The sequence below is a fragment of the Ursus americanus genome, chromosome 16 (genome assembly GCF_024610735.1).
Source record: "Ursus americanus isolate L20-20 chromosome 16, mUrsAme1.1.p, whole genome shotgun sequence".
Classification (NCBI taxonomy): Eukaryota; Metazoa; Chordata; class Mammalia; order Carnivora; family Ursidae; genus Ursus; species Ursus americanus.
This window is the reverse complement of record NC_142142.1, coordinates 2,746,519-2,763,175: the sequence shown is the minus strand read 5'-3', so window position 1 is coordinate 2,763,175 and position 16,657 is coordinate 2,746,519. Positions and strand designations below refer to the sequence as shown.

Sequence of the window (16,657 nt, the reverse complement as noted above, 5' to 3'; positions counted from 1 at the left end):
TAGTACCTGGCACATACTAAATGCTGCCTAATGTGAATAATTATTATTGTTCCCTCCTAGGTCTTCTTCACCATAACTGTGAACTAGTCCTAAAGTTTACATGTGCTGATGCAGTTTACCTAACTGGGTGTTTCCTCAGATATAAGCAATCACCATCTCAGGTCTATGGAAGATTGAAAAATAATCTTATATCCTCATAAAAAGCCCATCAATGAACTATGCAGTTTGGTATTGCCAGTGAATCGAGCATGTAACTTAAATTCTAGACCAGAACAAAAAATGCCCCACTACGCAATTCCTACTGTACAGCCTCCACGGGGGCTCCCAAAATGTGGTCATAAAACACCCAGTCCACTGGCTATAGATCACAGAAATCAAAGGACACCGATGCAATACAGTCTGCTTACTGTCCCCCAGTATTTTTCCGAGAGAAAAAAAGATGGGGCCCCCTCTGGTCCTCTGTGTCCCTCCTGGACAGTGTTGAGGAGTCAGTAGTTGCGCAGGTCATGCAGGAGAGAGGGCATCCCCCACTGAGCAGAAGGAGAGTGAGGGGGAACCAGAAAAGTCCCACTGGAAGTGGGGACCAGCTTTGTCACCTGTCCCCCTCTGCTGGTGTTGCACCACAAGCAAGCCGTTGGCCTTTCTTTCCCTGCCATGCTGCTGCGGACAGCTCTGGGGCACGAGGCCCCTGCACTCCCCAAAGTTCTCCCTGTCATCTAGGCGTTCTGCCTGTCCCTTTCCTAAAAACCTGATGTTTAGGATTATTCCCTGGGGTGGCTCAGAGTTCGGGGCCGGTGGCCTACTTCCCCTGCCTTGGAAACACTTTTGCATCTCTCCCTGTTGAAGCCCGGCAGGTCTTGAATCTAGCTGCAATATTTTCTACTTCGATAACAGATGTTTTCACAGTCCTTTTAAATTCCACACACTTGGAGGAGACAGAGTCTTGTGCTTTTTCTTGAATGAATGTCTTAATTAGCCTAACGCTCGTCGCTGCCCAGGCATCGTATTAATTAAAATCCTCAAACTCCAGGCCACAGGCAGAGGTAAGGGAGCTCTGCATCCCATTGTGGAACCCTACCATGATGAAACTGCCCCCTGAGCCCACATTATCCTCACAGTCCCCCTGCTTCTCCTGGTTGTACAGATCCCTACGTGAAAGTGTCACTGATGTGTGACGGCAGACGACTGAAGAAGAGGAAAACATCCACCAAGAGGAACACTCTGAACCCTGTTTACAACGAAGCCATAGTCTTTGATGTCCCTCCCGAGAACATTGACCAAATCCACTTGTCCATAGCCGTCATGGACTATGACCGGTGAGATGCCTGGAGCTCTCTCCTCCGGGCAGGTCTGCCACGCCCGGGGCAGGGAGGGCAGAGGGGGCGCGGGCATCAGATGCTCCGCTGGTGTCCCAGGCTACAGGGAACAAGGCAGGGGAGCATGCTGGGGAAAGCTGACTGACAAGGAGTTAGCATTTTCCAAACCATGTTATAGCGTCCTATGACCCAAGTGCTTCGTTGCTCTCCCCGTTTTCATTTCTTTCTCCTTCCCCATCCTCCCCGTCCTCCCTGCCTCCTCCCCTCTCCATCCCTGCACACTCCTCAGAATATCAGCCTGGGAAACCAGGGCCCTGCAGGTCTTAATCTTCTCCCGCGCAATCCTGCCTGGCCTTTGTGGGAAGATTCCACTCTAAATAGCAGAGTGATTCCTTTAGCCACGCCACCAACATTTCTAAATACATAACTCTGTTATTTTTTTCCCTTCTCCCAGTGTGTTTAATAAAGATCATTTCCATCCACTTAAGTCTGAAAGCAAACAGAAATGTTCTCTTGAAAATGCTAGAATCAGTATGGATGACAGGGTACATTAAAATGTATAAGATGCTCGACTTTCTAATTAATACAGCACAGAAGAGATATTTATAGCTTGCATTGTAGCCAATTGTGTATTTAAAGGACAGATTTGAAAAACAGTCATTTTAATATGCAAAGGAAGTACCAACAGGGAATTAGACATGTTAAACCAGTCATTAGACTGAAATGCAGAGTCTCTTTTTAATTGGAAACCTCCCACGTGGTCTGGGCACAATTATAAAAAAAAAAATCATTCTGACTTCGAATATAATCTTACAAATATTATTTGTAGCTAAGAATTTTCCCACATACCCCTGAAATGTCAGTAAAGCAGCTTCAGTACCCCAGACACTCTTTCTAGCAGATGCCTAGGTCAAGCAGAACATCTTCCAACCCAGGGAACACATGGCTTGGCTCAGCAGCCTATGGGTGTGACAGCCCACGTTGGGCAATAGACCTTATCCTGTCTTCTCTGCAGGAAACACAACACCAATAGTGTCAGCCCACAGGAGGGGCCACTGCCCACCAACCGTGGAAAGCTAGGCCAGCTTTTTTAGAGCGATTGCCAAGTTCCCGCATCGACAAATCTGATTATATGAGCTCTGCTTCAGTTCAATTCTCAGTAAACTCATGAATCTGCCTGGAAAAATCCATGGCAGAATTCATGGGGCTTCTGCATGCAACTGAATTTAATGAGCATAGACTCGAATATCCTTCACACTCCCCCACCCATGTCTCGCCCTTATTCCCTACATACAAATAGGAGAAAAATCACTCATCTTTGCAGGAAGGAAAAAGAAAGCCCATGAGTTTGGATCCCAAAGAGTTAAAGGATGGGCATATTGTTCTAGTTATGCAGACAACTTCTAACCAAAACCTGGTAAGGGTGAAAAATTGTCCCAAGGCAGGGACATACCCAGGGAAAGTTTCAGAGATATTAGCCCTGAAGTTACAGAAGCTTAAGTATCTTTCTATAGGAGGGAGTCATGTTGGGTCAAAGAAGCAAAGATGGGCTTGGAAGGAGGGGAGAGCATGAGCATGCATGTTCTTTGAAGAGAGGGGTTGCCAGGAGACCGGGAGCTATCTCCACCCTGCCCCCTTTGTAAGCTGCAGACCACAGCTACCCGACATGGTGCATCTCCTTTACCCACATTTGGTTGCCTCTTACGGGAATTTGAGCAGCCATTAATGCAAGGAACTCCTTTCAGATGGCCTCCTCTTCATTACATAGGTTTGAAGACCTGGAGGTCAACCTAGTTCTTGAACCAAAGTTGTTCCCCTTAGCTTGCATCAGGGACAAGCCAAGGTGTGTGATGGCCACACTCCGCTCTTCCTCTCTGTGCCCCCAAGGACAATATTGGATCCCAAGTTCTATTAGGTGTTAAGCTTGTCCTGTAGTTTTAAATGAGGGAATGAAAAGAACCACCCTTCCCCTAATTCCTACTAGTTTAATTGAGTAGGTGTTGCTCTTACATACCAAAATTTTAAGAAAAAATTATTGTGGGCCATTTTCACAGTGTAGGTCATAATGAGATCATCGGCGTGTGTCAAGTAGGCAACGAAGCTGAGAGGCTGGGCAGAGACCATTGGAGTGAAATGTTGTCGTATCCTCGGAAGCCCATCGCACACTGGCATTCCTTGGTGGAGGTAAGACCCTACGCCCACATGTTGCACTTCATGAAAGAATAAATGGTTTGCTGTTGAAATGTAGGAGCCACCAAAGTGTGAGCGTAACTCTGTGGTTACTGATGGATTTCTCTGGTTGCCTTTCCTGGGCCTGTTGAAGTTGTGTTCAATCTAAGGTTGTTGAGTCTATGCACCCTACCTGTCTAGTAGGTTTTGAACATTGATCATTCATCACTCACTTTGTTTATCTTCAAAAATGATCGAGAGTCTCTGATTCCATGTTATGGCTTTGGGTATCTGCAAGATCTGGATGAGTGTGGAGTTTCAGGCTGCCATACGGTGACTTACGCATAGCATCAGATAGAACTTGAGACTGGGAGAGAGGAGGCCCAGATTCCAGGACCGCTCTAGCATTAACCTGTGATATTGGACAAGCTGGATATAATCAGATTCAACTGCGTGTGATAAATATCCAAAAAAACAACAAACGCAATGGAAATTTATCTCTCTCTTACACAAAAAAAGGTCCAGGGATGGCTAGGTGGCTCAGTTGGTTAAGCCTCTGCCTGCAGCTCACATCATGTTCCCAGGGTCCTGAGATCAAGTCCCACATGGGGCTTCTTGCTCAGCAGGGAGCCTGCTTCTCCCTCTCCCCCTGCCCCTCCTCCTGCTTGTGCTCTCTCTCTCTGACAAACAAATAAATAAATAATCTTTAAAATAAAATTAAAAACTAAAAAAGGTCCAGAAGAAGCCAGTCTAGAGTTTTATAGTGGCTCTGTGATCAATAGAGACCTAGACTTCTGTCTTCTGCTTCACTGTCCCAGTATGGGTTTGTTTTGTTTTTCGTTTTTTTTGTTTTTTTGAGGTTACCTCATTGAATAATATGGCTGCTAAGCTCCAACCATCACATATCTTCCAGGTCACAGGAAGGTGGAGAGATAAAAGCCAAAAGCATACACATTCTCTTTTAAAGGATTTTCCTTGATGTCTCATGTAACACATTTACCTGTATTTAAATTAGTCACAGAACAGTCACCTGGACACATGTGGGAAATGTATTCTTTTGTTGGGTGGAAATATGCCCAACTGAAAACCAGGGTTCTGTGCATGAGGAAGAAGGGAGGAGTGAATACTTGGATACAATAGGCCATCATTCTGCCTTACACCTTTATTCACTCACCACCCCCTTCCCCCATCACTTCTCATTCATGCTTCCCCCATCCATCTTTGCCCAAGGACTCACTCTCCTATTTATTTACTAACTCATTCTCTCAAAAAGAAATTGCATTCAGTAGGTAACATTCGTGAGAGTCAAATGCTATATTAGATAAAGAAAATAGATGTAAATAAGAAACCTTCCCCCGAAGAGCTTATAGACCACAAAAGAGACAGAAGAAGGCATGCAAACCAATCATTAAAATGCACAGTCATAAGCTTTAACGTCCACATCAGGTGCCACGGGAGCACAAAGGAGGGAGGTGAGATTGTCCGTGAAGCGTTCTCCCTCCTGCTCTTGGTGAGTGAAGGAAGGGAGCCCCTGGGAACTGGGACTCCAAGGAGCATGGGTTCCAGGCAGAGAACTTTCCTGTCATTCTCCCAGCGCAGGCAGCTCTGTTGCCTGCAAAGCCTTCCCGAGAGGCCAAGACAAGAGCCTCGCAGTGCGGGATCTGCCGCCATCGAGAGTCAGGAGAGTCAGGCTGAAGCAGACGTGCTGGGCCACTGTGGAGGGGCAGCGGGCCCGGGGAGGAAGGCGCCGTCTCCCTTTGTTGGAAACCGAACTGGAAGGAGAAGAGCAGCACAGGCCTTACGGACTGATTCTAAGCTGCGGGGCCGTTGGGTGTATTTGAGCAGCGCCTAGAGCCCCCTAATTTACAGATCCCTGCGGACACCTCTGCCCCTGGGCCATTGAAGCTAGGACTCTTTCTTTCCTGGACTCAAAATTAATCCCTAAGGGAGACCCACAAACCCCGTGAACCACCTGAAAAGCAGCTGGGAGACGGAGGCAGCCCCAGCTGCCCCTCGATTCTTCAGCTCCTGGTGGAGCTCTCCAGGGAGTCCGTGTGTGGGCTCACGATCCTGCCTGCGTCTGTCAGGAGGAGTGGCCATCAGAGCAGTTATAGTAGACTTTTTGCACACTTGTGAGCGAGCCACTGCTGACTTTAATTCTTGCTTGTAACCTGGAGGGTGCCGGAGTGTCACAGAGCTCTCCGCTTCTCAGGGCACGGGGCGGGGAAGGAGTGAGGTTTTGGGGTGTGGTGTGGGGCCGAGACGGGAGCCCCGATTCGGTGCACAGGCAGCTCCTTCTCAACACCCTCGCTGGGGAGGAAGGACACGTGGTGTGTTGCACACTGGGCTCCCGAGAGGCAGTGCACGCACGGTACCCAATGGGAAGTGTAGAAGCACGCCTCAGAAGCTGCCTTCGCGGCCGAGGAGAACGCGCTGTCTGATTTTGCAAACCTAGGAGATACTCCCGAAACCCTGAGCGCTTGGCTTTTTGCAAATGTGTGTGTGACAGCTGTGTGAGTGAGAAATCGTGCTTCTGGGGTTAAACCACCGAAACTTGGGGTCGTTTGTTGCAGCAGCTAGAATGGCTTCGACCGGCACGAGGGGGGTTAGTAACTGCTGTAGCAGAACCACATGGCCGGCACAGCGAGGGTCCCTCTGCTCCGCGGTGTCCTGTCTCTTGGAAGTACGTGCCCAGGGCTGCACATCCAGCCCCAGAGCGGAAGCCATACTTTCCTTTTGAAAATAAACGTGCAGCTAGCAGAATTGGGGCACTGGGACCGGATGAGATGAAGAAAGGATTGGAGAGGTCACCGAGCTTTGCGGATGGCGGAGGACGGAGGTGGCGGGAGCAGAGCCCGTGGGTGCAGACGCTCACCGTGGAGTTGGATGGACCTACGTTCAAACCTCTGTGCTGCCACCCACAAGTTGTGTGTTTTTCCCTTTCTGAATCTCAGTTTTCTCATCTGCAGAGTGGCCATAACAGTGTCTGTCTCCCAAGGGTGGTTGTGAGGAGTAAACGGTCTGATGGCTCCATGGGGAGCACCGTGGTGGGCACGTAAGGAACGCTCCGTGACGTTCTCCATCATGGTTGTTGTTGTGCATGGCCCACACTGGGAGGGACTGCTGTGTGTCCTCATGGGACTCTTACCCACAGTGTTTGTCACAGAGGATAAAAGGGAGGTTGGAAGTCCCCCATCCCCTGTACCCCGGGGAGCCATCCCCTCAGAATGGGGGGAGGGGTCATTTGAGGCGCAACTGGACATAGGTGCACGTATTTAAGTTCTGTGTTTTCTCCTTTCTTCTTACACTCTCTGCGAACTTTTAAATGTTCTGCTTTAAAGCAAAAACAGAAATTAAGCCCCAGCTCTGCGTGTGTGTGTGTGTGTGTGTACATAAGCATGTGTGTATGAATGAATGAGAGAAAGGGAAGAGAGAGAATATGGGGTAATTAGGGTTTAGTATAAAGGGAGGCTGACCTGGCAGAAGCCGTCACTGCTGGGGGCTGAGGGACCGGGTTAGGACCGAACCCTGAGCCCTGCAGAGATCTGGCAGCCAACTCAGGGCTGCAGCCAACACACCCTGACCTTGCCAGGGCAGGTGGCAGATGGAGTCTTCAAAGCCAGTGAGTTCAAAACTCCATTTTTCTCGCAGGGTTTCTGGATGGCTTCACTGCACACTCAAAGGTCAGCCAATACAGCTCCCTTTACTCTCCATGATGTCAAAGGCTTGGGAAGCTGTGCAGACTCCCCCAGAGCCGACTGCCTGGGACTTGGGGACAGGAGTAGCCCCTCCGTGGGGCCTCAGAAGGTGACAGAGCTCTTGGAGCTCCCACCGCAGCCCCGTCTTTTGTATATCCGAGAGAAGATGGTGTTGGCCTGGCCACATCCCAGCAGCTTTCCCACCGTCCTGCATGTGGAGCTGGCCTCCATCACGAACCCCAGCAAGAATAAGAAAACAGCTCCAGGTTTTCATCACTTCCCACTGTAGTGCCGCATAACCTCTGCATTAACAAGTAGTGACCTGGTCTCATGGGAAGAGCAGACACAGACACTATTTGGCTAAATAAAGTTTTACTTTTCCAGAAGAGCGAGAAGGTAGACTACCCAGGCAGAATACCTGGTGAAGATCAGCAGTGTTATCCTGCCTGGCTGAGGTTCCAGGTTCTAAACCCCAAAGTCCTACTCGAGTTGTGCTTGGGTGTGGATAAGTCTCCTCTCTCCAAACTCAGCCCTTCATAATGTATGTGTGTGAGGCTAACGGGGTTCTGCACCCGGCTGGTCTGCTGGTCTCCAGGGCCACCTCACTGAGCCCAGTGCGCCCTGCAACGAGGGCTTAAACAATCCCCATATAACTGAGGGACCCCGATTATAGTACATAGTACATAGTACATAGTACACCTGTCTGGTATCTACCACCCTCTGGAGCCTCCTTAAAGGTGTGAACTTACAGCTGTAGAACTGAAGCAAACATCAGCTACCCAGACTCCCCCGGGCGCTATACAAGCAGGCCCTTGAAGCCAGCTCTAGATCGTATCCGCCAAGTGCCCGCAGAGCCTGCCTGGAGTCTTCAAGGTACACACATTCCCGGGAGATGCCATTTGATTGCCCTGGTTGGGTCTCCCCCGGCCCACTTTGCTCTAGGTCGGAGGTCAGAAATGTGAGCCAGTGCCCACTCCAGCTTCCTGAGGAGGGCCCAGGCAGGATGGGGAAATTGATGCAGGCGAACCCCACTGCTCCCCAGATTTTGAAGTGAGCGAGTCAGAGGCTTTAGCACTTTGGGCAAATTGTTATTTATAAAAGATTGAGGAAACAGGAGTGATTCTCCAGAAAGGAGAGGGGTTGGCTGGAAAGAACCACGCAGGAGATCAAGTTCCTATCAAAGGAGTTTGAATCTGTGGCAGGACTTGGGTCCCGGGTGAGGACTAGACTAGCAGAGAAGGAAATTGAGACTGGTTGGGGGGCGTGGGGTGGATCTGGACTGAGGGATAGGAGGGGAGAGCCCTGGAAAGTGCTGCCGCTCTGAAGCAGGGGGGACCTCAGCTGCCCATAGCACCCCCCTTGCAGGTCTTTGGAAATACCATGAATCCAGTTGTGGTAAGTCGGGAATAAACTGAGGCTGGCGATCACGTGCTTGGCCCTCTGAAGGGGTGGCTCAAGAACCGGGTCAGTGAGCTGAGCACAGGCCTAAGGTGTGTGTCAGGGGTAGTGATGGAGGGGATGAGGAGTCGGTACCCGGAGGGCCACATGCTGTCAGTCTCTCCCCCCCACACACATAATCCAACAGAAGGTCTCGGCGTCTCAGAGAACAGGACGCTTGCTCTAGATGGGAACTGAGAGAACAAGAAGCATTTAAAGTACATTAAATAGTGTAAGAAAATGTAAATTTCTTTATTCTCTAAAATGAATACCACCCTGGTAAGGAACAGGAAGGGAAAAAACATAAACTTGATCTTGCTCATTAATGTTTCTGGTCTTTTCTAGATTATTTCAGTCTCTCTGGGTTAAATATTCAGTCAGATGTCATGTTCAATTTCCTTACCACAGTTATTTCCCTTCTTCCTCAAGGCCTCTTCTCCTCCCTCCTTCCCAAGTGTAGGGAAGTCCTGTGGGGGGGGGCAGGCTGCATGCTTTATCTCACCTGGGACATTGTCCTTCTTGTCTTTGGCCATCAGACGCCACTGTCACTGCCTGTGCTGAGGATCTCTGCTCATGGAACTTGCGACCTGTCCTCACAGTACAAGCCAGGCATGATTGCTTCCTTGGAGTTTGGCCCCTAAAAGGCTGACCAGACCCAAACTTGGTTCTTGCCAGCCCGACAGATCTCTGAGGGCTGGTGGCACCTCTCACTTGATGCCCGGCCTAGGAAGCCTGAGAAGTCTTTGCAGCCCTTCCCCACTTGCTGGACCTCCCTCGAATCCTGTCAGCTAACAGTCACCTCCTTTCCACACCCTCCAAACATCAGGGACACATGGGAGCTGCAGGAGACTTGATGACATTACAGGCGCCCTCTGCAAGCCCGTTCAGTTTTGTGGCCTTTTCTTTTTTTTAAAGATTTTATTTTTGTTTTTTTTTTTTTTTTTTTAAGATTTTATTTATTTATTTGACACAGAGACAGCCAGTGAGAGAGACAGCCAGTGAGAGACAGACAAGCAGGAGGAGTGGGAGAAGAAGAAGCAGGCTCCCAGCAGAGGAGCCTGATGCGGGGCTCGATCCCAGAACGCCAGGATCACGCCCTGAGCCGAAGGCAGACGCTTAACAACTGAGCCACCCAGACGCCCCCTAAGATTTTATTTTTAAGTAGGCTCCATGCCCAATGTTCAAAGGGTTTGAACTCACAACCCCGAGATCAAGAGATCTACCCACTGAGCCAGCCGGGCGCCCCATGTGGCCATTTCTACATTGTTTCTCTAGCCTCATGTTGATGGAGGGGCCACATCCGCCTTCAGCCTCCTCCTCAGTCCACCTGAAACTTGGGATTTTGGGCCTGAGGGGTGAAGTCAGGACCTCACATGAGAGCCGCTCTTTTCCTCTCCCTCTCTCTTCTGCCAAAGGCTGTCTACTTCCTCCTCCCAGCTGGTGGAAACTTCTGTAACTGAGCTAATGCAGGTTTGCTCCTTGGTGAGTTACAGGTGGAGACTACACCCTGGGGAGCTGTCACACAAAGGAAACTTCATTTGCAGCAAATAAGGAGATCACAGGGAGTAACTTATGGTGCCACGAACCCCCGCCCCCCAACCTAGCAAGGATGAGCAGGTTCTTTTTCTTTATTTATTTAGGATAAAAATAAAATAAAGTTTAGGATGAATATTCAGAAAGGGGAGCTTTGTCATACTTGTAAAGGCGGACACAGGTTGTGCAGACATACTCAGAAAACATGCGTATACCTTCATCCTCTGTTTGTTAATGAAGCTTGTGCTCCTTTTAGGGGACTATGCTTTGACGTCATAGTGAAGCAGAAGTAACTGTTAGACAAGGAGAAGGGGCTCCGGGCATGCTTCTGGAGTGCGAGGGCAATATAAACTGACTGGAGCCTTGGGCTCCTTATCTTGGAGCCCAGGGCAGGGCCTTGCTTACTTTTGAAACAGCACTGGCCGTTGGACAGTGACTGATTGTCTCTGATATGGTCGGGCTGTTTCCTGGCTGGGTGGACAGTAGTGGTATTTGCATGTCTTTGTAATTCTGACATCTCCTGGGAAGTTGCAGGAGGTGTGCTTGTGCTAGCAGATGAGGGAAAACAGCCGGGGACCTAGAGGGACTTCTCTTAGGTCACGAAAGCTGTATCTCGTCTTTCTTTTGGGGGGACCCTGACTCCTTCTGCTTACACTTCCTTTATATCTAGCATGATTCCTCTCTACGTATGTGTTATGCTCAGGTGTCCAGGGTTTCCTCTCAACACGTAGAGGGAACATTTGGAATTTAGGTGTATCTCTTTTCTCTCAAAAAGGCCTGGCTTTCCAGACTCTTGTTTCATGAGGGACTCGCTGCTGATTGACCTTGTGTTAGGATTCCTTGCATGGAACAGCATGATTTGCAGAGAATGGAAATACTATCCCTGTTACACAGGTATTGAATTAGTACTGATGAATGAATGAATGAATGAATGAGACATAGCGTGAAAGTATTTGGGTTCCTTTAGTTCTAAAGTTCCACAATTTTCCACTCGACGAGTCCAAAGTGGAAGTCAGTTCAGGGCAAGATATAAACGGTGCAGACACTGAATTTGCAGTGGGCTGTTCAAATGAAAATGGTCCTTATTAAGCTCCAAGTTTTGATTAACTTTTCTCCATTTAGGAGAAGGATATAAGAAGAGGTCATTTCCTCCCTTTGTTCCCACTATTTAAAAATCGATTCAACTGAGTAAATATAAAGATCTTACTGGCTTTATCCAGTAATTGGTGAATTGGGCAGCATCCCATCTGGCAGATCGAAAGGAGCTATACAAAAGATGAAAGACTTCGGTAGGCAGAAGGAGGTAAAGCAAAGTTGTTCTAGGAAAGAATGGATTGGTTCAGGCAAGACCACCTTCCTTTGGGGGAAGTGAGGGGTCAGGCAGGTTACCTCACTAGCGCTGACCAGGTAAGTCCAGATTGACTGGCTAAAGGTCACATTCCTGGGAGAGTCTGAAACTGCAGTTGGGTTATGTGTTAAGTCTTGATTTGCTGACGTGCGGCTTTAGCACAAGTGACTCCATTTTGGGCCTATTGTTTCCTTCTTTCTTTCTTTCTTTTTTTTTTTAACATCATGAACTGCCATCTGGTGATAGCTTTGCATTTTGAGTGCAACTGAGAAATGTTCAGAACAGTAACGAGGCACCATAGTAAATCATGAAGGGCCCCCTCGAGCTGATGTAGGTGGCCAGATCCTAGAGTACTTCAGCGTCTTCTTTTGCAAGAGACAGAGGAAGCAGAAACACCACAGAGGTGTCTCTGACGAGTGGTAGACAGTTGCACCCTGAATGAGAACTGATCAGAAGGGACAAGGACATGAGTCTATCAGTTGGCTTTTCTCACCAGGGAAACACTTCAACGGAGGTTTTATACAATGTAATGATTCGCTCCACCTATCTGTGATGATACAAAAGAAAAAAGTATCTAGAAAAGTATTTTTTGGATAAAATAAAGTACTTATAATTGAGATTTTTTTTTTTCAAAAATCAAACTCTTATTATTGATGAGATTTAGCATGCCGGTATTCGCAAACACCTGCAGGGCCACTGAAGCAAAACCAGTGGCAAAAGACATAAAGATACCCTCCTGTCTGGGATCTGAAAAACATTAACAAGCCTTTTAGAATCCGTGCCGATTGTTACAAGCAGCCAGAATGTTGTTTGGACAAGTAGGCATGGTGAGTGTTAATGGGGTATCGGATTTCCAGCTGGTGGAAGAAATGGTCAGCAAACAAAGCCAAGAACACTCAGTATTTCCCAAGCAAGTCTTCTTTCTTGTATTGAATTAGCTATACCAGAAAAAAAAAAAAGACACTAAATATTTTCTCATCTTTAGCTGGGATGCAAAATCAGCATTCTTCCAAGTGTCTGTAGAGATAGTAATCATGCAAAACATGGAAACGTTTGGGAGTAACACTAGAGGTAAAAGAGATAATAATAACGTGTTGGAAAATAACATTTCTGCCTGAACAGAAAGTCAACTGCGTTTTGACTCTCCTCTCATTCAAACTGACCTTGCCCCAGCAGTCACTGCCCTGGAGCGCCTCTGCTGCACACTTGAATACTAATTAAATAAGAAAGTGGTTCACCGTGGGCTTGGGCCTTCAGCAATCTTCCATCTCCAGGAATGGCATTCAGAGGTGATGGTTTATATAGCGGGCCAAATGCACTAGAAAGGTTCCTGCCAGCCTCTGAAAGAGTCACACCCCCACGTGATATCTGGGGGTAAACGGGAACTTCCTGGGTTAAGGGGCCTGGAGCAAGGATAGCGCATCTCGGCAGAGGATGGGGGTCTGGAAGGCCACCGAACCTGGAAATAAGTCTTTCAGGAGCTGTGCCTGTTGAATGTTGCTTCCCAACCATCACCAGATCAACTGTTGATAGGGCAAAGCTGAGTTTATTGCTTGCCTGGTATGGAATGGGGGAGCTGAGTTAGAACTGGGTAGAGATCATGATGTGATAGTTTAGGTAGACACAGCAAGGTGAGGATTCTGAGGCCAAGATTCAAAGAGTTTTGGGGTAGTGGTGCCTGGGTGGCTCAGTTGGTTTAGCGTCCGACTCTTGATTTCGGCTCAGGTCATGATCTCAGGGTCATGAGATCATGCCCCTCATCGGGCTCCATGCTGAGCGTGGAAGCTGCTTAAGATTCTCTCCGTCTCCCTCTGCCCCATCCCCCGCCCCCCCGCCAGTGTACACACTTGCTTGTGCACTCACTCTCTCTCTCAAAAGAAAAGAAAAGAACAAAGAGTTTTGGGGTGTAAACTTGTCTTTTGATGCTCTCTAAGGAAGAACCAACCAATGGTCTTTTGAGAATTCCCTGTAATGAGCAATGATGTTATTTGCAACTTTTATCTCTCTTGGCAAAGGTCTCTAGGAGTAGTAAAGTTGTGTTAATGAAGACAGTAGAATAGTAAAGTCAAGTTAACATAGAACATACTCTATAGATGGTTAACTGTCTTGGGGTAGATGGCTTTAGTTCTCACACCCCAAGAATAAGAAGCAGGAGAGCTGACAAGGGTTCTGCCGAGTTCTGCAAGTGCCCACAGACAGTGTGAATATTTATTGGTTGCCTCCCCAGCATCAGCCCTCCTTTCTGACGGCTCTGATTTCTCACTGGGGATTCTAGGGAGCCTGACTCTATCGTTGGTTCCAGTGATGAAACTATGACCCTGTCCCAGGCTAAACCGGTCAAGCCAACCATGGGGATTAGCACTTCATAAACTGATTCAGTCACAGAGGATTGGAGAACATTTGGTGTGAATGTTTGGTCAATGATGCTGTCTTTCCTCTTGGATGTAAACAAAGAAGCATATACCCCAGCAGCAGCTGTAGCCCTTTTGCATCTCTAGAAGATTCGGGCTTTGGGTGAGGCCAACCCCATGGATGGCAGAACAGAGAGATAAAAAGAATCCAGACCCTTGAGTCTGTGATTGAACTGCTGGTTCAAGCCCTTCCTGAACATGGTGTTACCTCTGACCTTTGTGAATATGTAAGCATATAAATTCCCTTTGTTATGTAAGCAATATGAGGTAGGATTTCTTTTGTTTGAAAGAGAAACATCTTATCTGGGACGCTGGTAAACACCCATCCCGCTCCTGACCCGTTTGGTGTTCCCTTGGAGTGAAGAGAACCATTCCCAAAGCTGCCATGAGATCAGCTCTTCTGTCTTGCTCACTGTGGAATGTCTAGTCCCTAACAAAGAATGTGGCACACGGTAGACACTGAATGAAGTTTTCCTAAGGAAATATCATCGAAGTTTGGTTGCTTAGCTCACTTGTTGAAATAGTCGTGGCTAAAAGAGAGACTCTCCGCTCTTAATGACACACATACACTGTATAAAGTTAGGGGGAGGGATGCCTGACTTCGGCTCAGGTCATGATCCTGGGGCCCTGGGATCAACCCCACATTAGGCTTCTTGCTCAACGGGGAGTCTCCTCTCCCTCTGTCCCACTCCCTGCTCATGCTCTCTCTCTCTTTCTCTCTCTCTCTAAATGGATGAGGTCTTTGAAAAAAAAAAACAAAATTAGGGGGAAAGCTGCTTTCCTTTTGTGTTTGTATCATATTTTGCAAAGGGAAATTCAAACCTTTATGGACCTGGAGGACCTGTGGGCTGGCTGTATCTGCTGGCAGCTCCTTGGGTTGATAAAGTCACCGTTCTTCAGGAATGAAGGTCAGTCACATGCCTGTCATTTCCCATGATGTCCCCTGCCATGTACCACAATTCCTCTGTGAAGAATGAAAACAAATCTCTACTCTTTTAATAACAGTATTCTAGCAACTCTAACATTATCTTTTAATCCCGTTCTTACTCTATTTGATTTTTGTTTCTGAGCTAAAGCCCAGTTGTATGTGTAAAGCCTGTGATCAGTAGTGGTGAGTTACGTATTTCATTACATGAAATATGATGACATGATCATTCAAATGCTTAGAAATAAGGAAATGGGGGGAAAAACTCACTGAGCAATTACAAAGTGCAACTTGAACTCTAAGGCTTAGGGCATACTACCTTGAGTTGTCCTCAGTCTTCTAGAAGGAGAAGCAGTTGTGAATGAGGGGCAGGAAAACAAAGATGTACTTTCCCCCCTAGGTAGCCGAGGATACTGTACATATTGATGATAAATGTCCAGATTTAGAATGTTTACTAGAAAAAGGTCATAACGCCAATCAAGAAAATGCCATCCAAAGAGATTCAAATTGACTAAAATTAAGCAATGTAAACATTCTGAATTTTCCTTCCTGATATTAATGCTTAATGAAGTCCCTGAAGGGGGCGTGGAGATGCGGATTCAGTGTTTTTAGTTGGGCCTTATCTATATTCTGTCTCTCTGCTGCCTGGAATCATGGTCATGTTGAGGAGCAGAGCTGAATGGGAACAGGCAATACTACTACTCAGGAGGGGAAGATGGGCATGGAGCCGGTAGAGTCCGTAACTAAGATAGGGAGGTGGAGTGCTCCCTTCTTAGTTCTGGAAGCTTCCATACAGGGGTCATGAGTGGAGCCCTCCAGTGGCAGTGACCGTCGCTGCAGATTCAACCTCTAACAAAGAAGCCAAGAGGCAAGGCAAGGATCAGGGTGGGCTTCTGTTGGAATGGTGGCGGAGCTCTTCACCGCAGACTTTTAGGATCGAGGTAGGATCCAAGCAGGCTCTCAGCTTGGCAGGCTGGGTCCATCTGGTGGTGGAGGCGGAGGGTGTGGGAGTTTGGCTCACCTGAGCACCTAAGGCCCAGGAATGGGTTGACATCCGAGGTCCCTGGAAGATGGCATCACGGGACCTTGAGGCGCGCAGGGCAGCCGCAGAGCTGCAGTTCTGCCTCTGCACCAGAGCCGCAGGTGAAGCCAACAGTGCGTTCGTAGGGAGTGGTCGGGAGTGACAGAATCTGATCTTTCACTTGCATTTAAAATTTTACGTTCCTTAAAGTTGCAAAATGGTCACTCACAGGATTGGCGCTAATGGCTCGTATCCTACTGCTTAAAAATAATGTGACACTTCCTTTGCTTCTCAAGTATGGAACCAAAGTATGGTGTGGATGTGGGCATACCTAGAACTAAGCCTTGTATCAGGAATAAGGATCCAGAGATCCCTGTAGCCAAAGAAATAGTAACTCAGGGGAGCTCTACGTGCTCAAGATAACAAGGGGAAATCTGGGATCCTGCCACCACTCACTGAGTCCGGCAGAATCTAAGCCATCCCACACAGTGTGCCCGCTGTGCCACTCCCATCCTGCTGCTGCCCTCACACGTCAGTGGGCACCAAAGTGTTACTAGCAGAGGCCTCGGGAAAGCTGTGCTTTGTTACAGGGAAATGGCCTTTAGCTCCCGCTGCTGCTGCTAGAGGAGATGCTTGAAAGCGAGAAAGGGAATAATGGGCAAGAAAAGGACTTTTGAATCACATGGGAGTCTTCAAGGCCTACTCAGCCCAGAAGATGTTCTTCTTACTGCTTTAAGCCACTAATTCTCTAAAGCCCCCAGCACAGATGCAGCTTCCTTCACTGTCTGCAGATGGTGTT

General features: G+C 48.0%; 1 protein-coding gene across 3 annotated transcripts in view; it reads left to right on the top strand.

Moving 5' to 3' along the window:
• Positions 1 to 16,657, top strand: part of SYT9 (synaptotagmin 9) — a 188,701-nt gene that overhangs the window by 137,048 nt on the left and 34,996 nt on the right. For 2 of the 3 annotated variants that reach the window (XM_045783121.2, XM_087868070.1), the window contains exons 5-6: positions 1,145 to 1,316; positions 3,371 to 3,500. In XM_045783121.2, coding sequence (XP_045639077.1) covers positions 1,145 to 1,316; positions 3,371 to 3,500 — 302 coding nt within the window. Of the gene's footprint in view, positions 1 to 1,144; positions 1,317 to 3,370; positions 3,501 to 16,657 lie in introns of those variants that run through there. The other variant, XM_045783122.2, reaches the window with a different exon arrangement.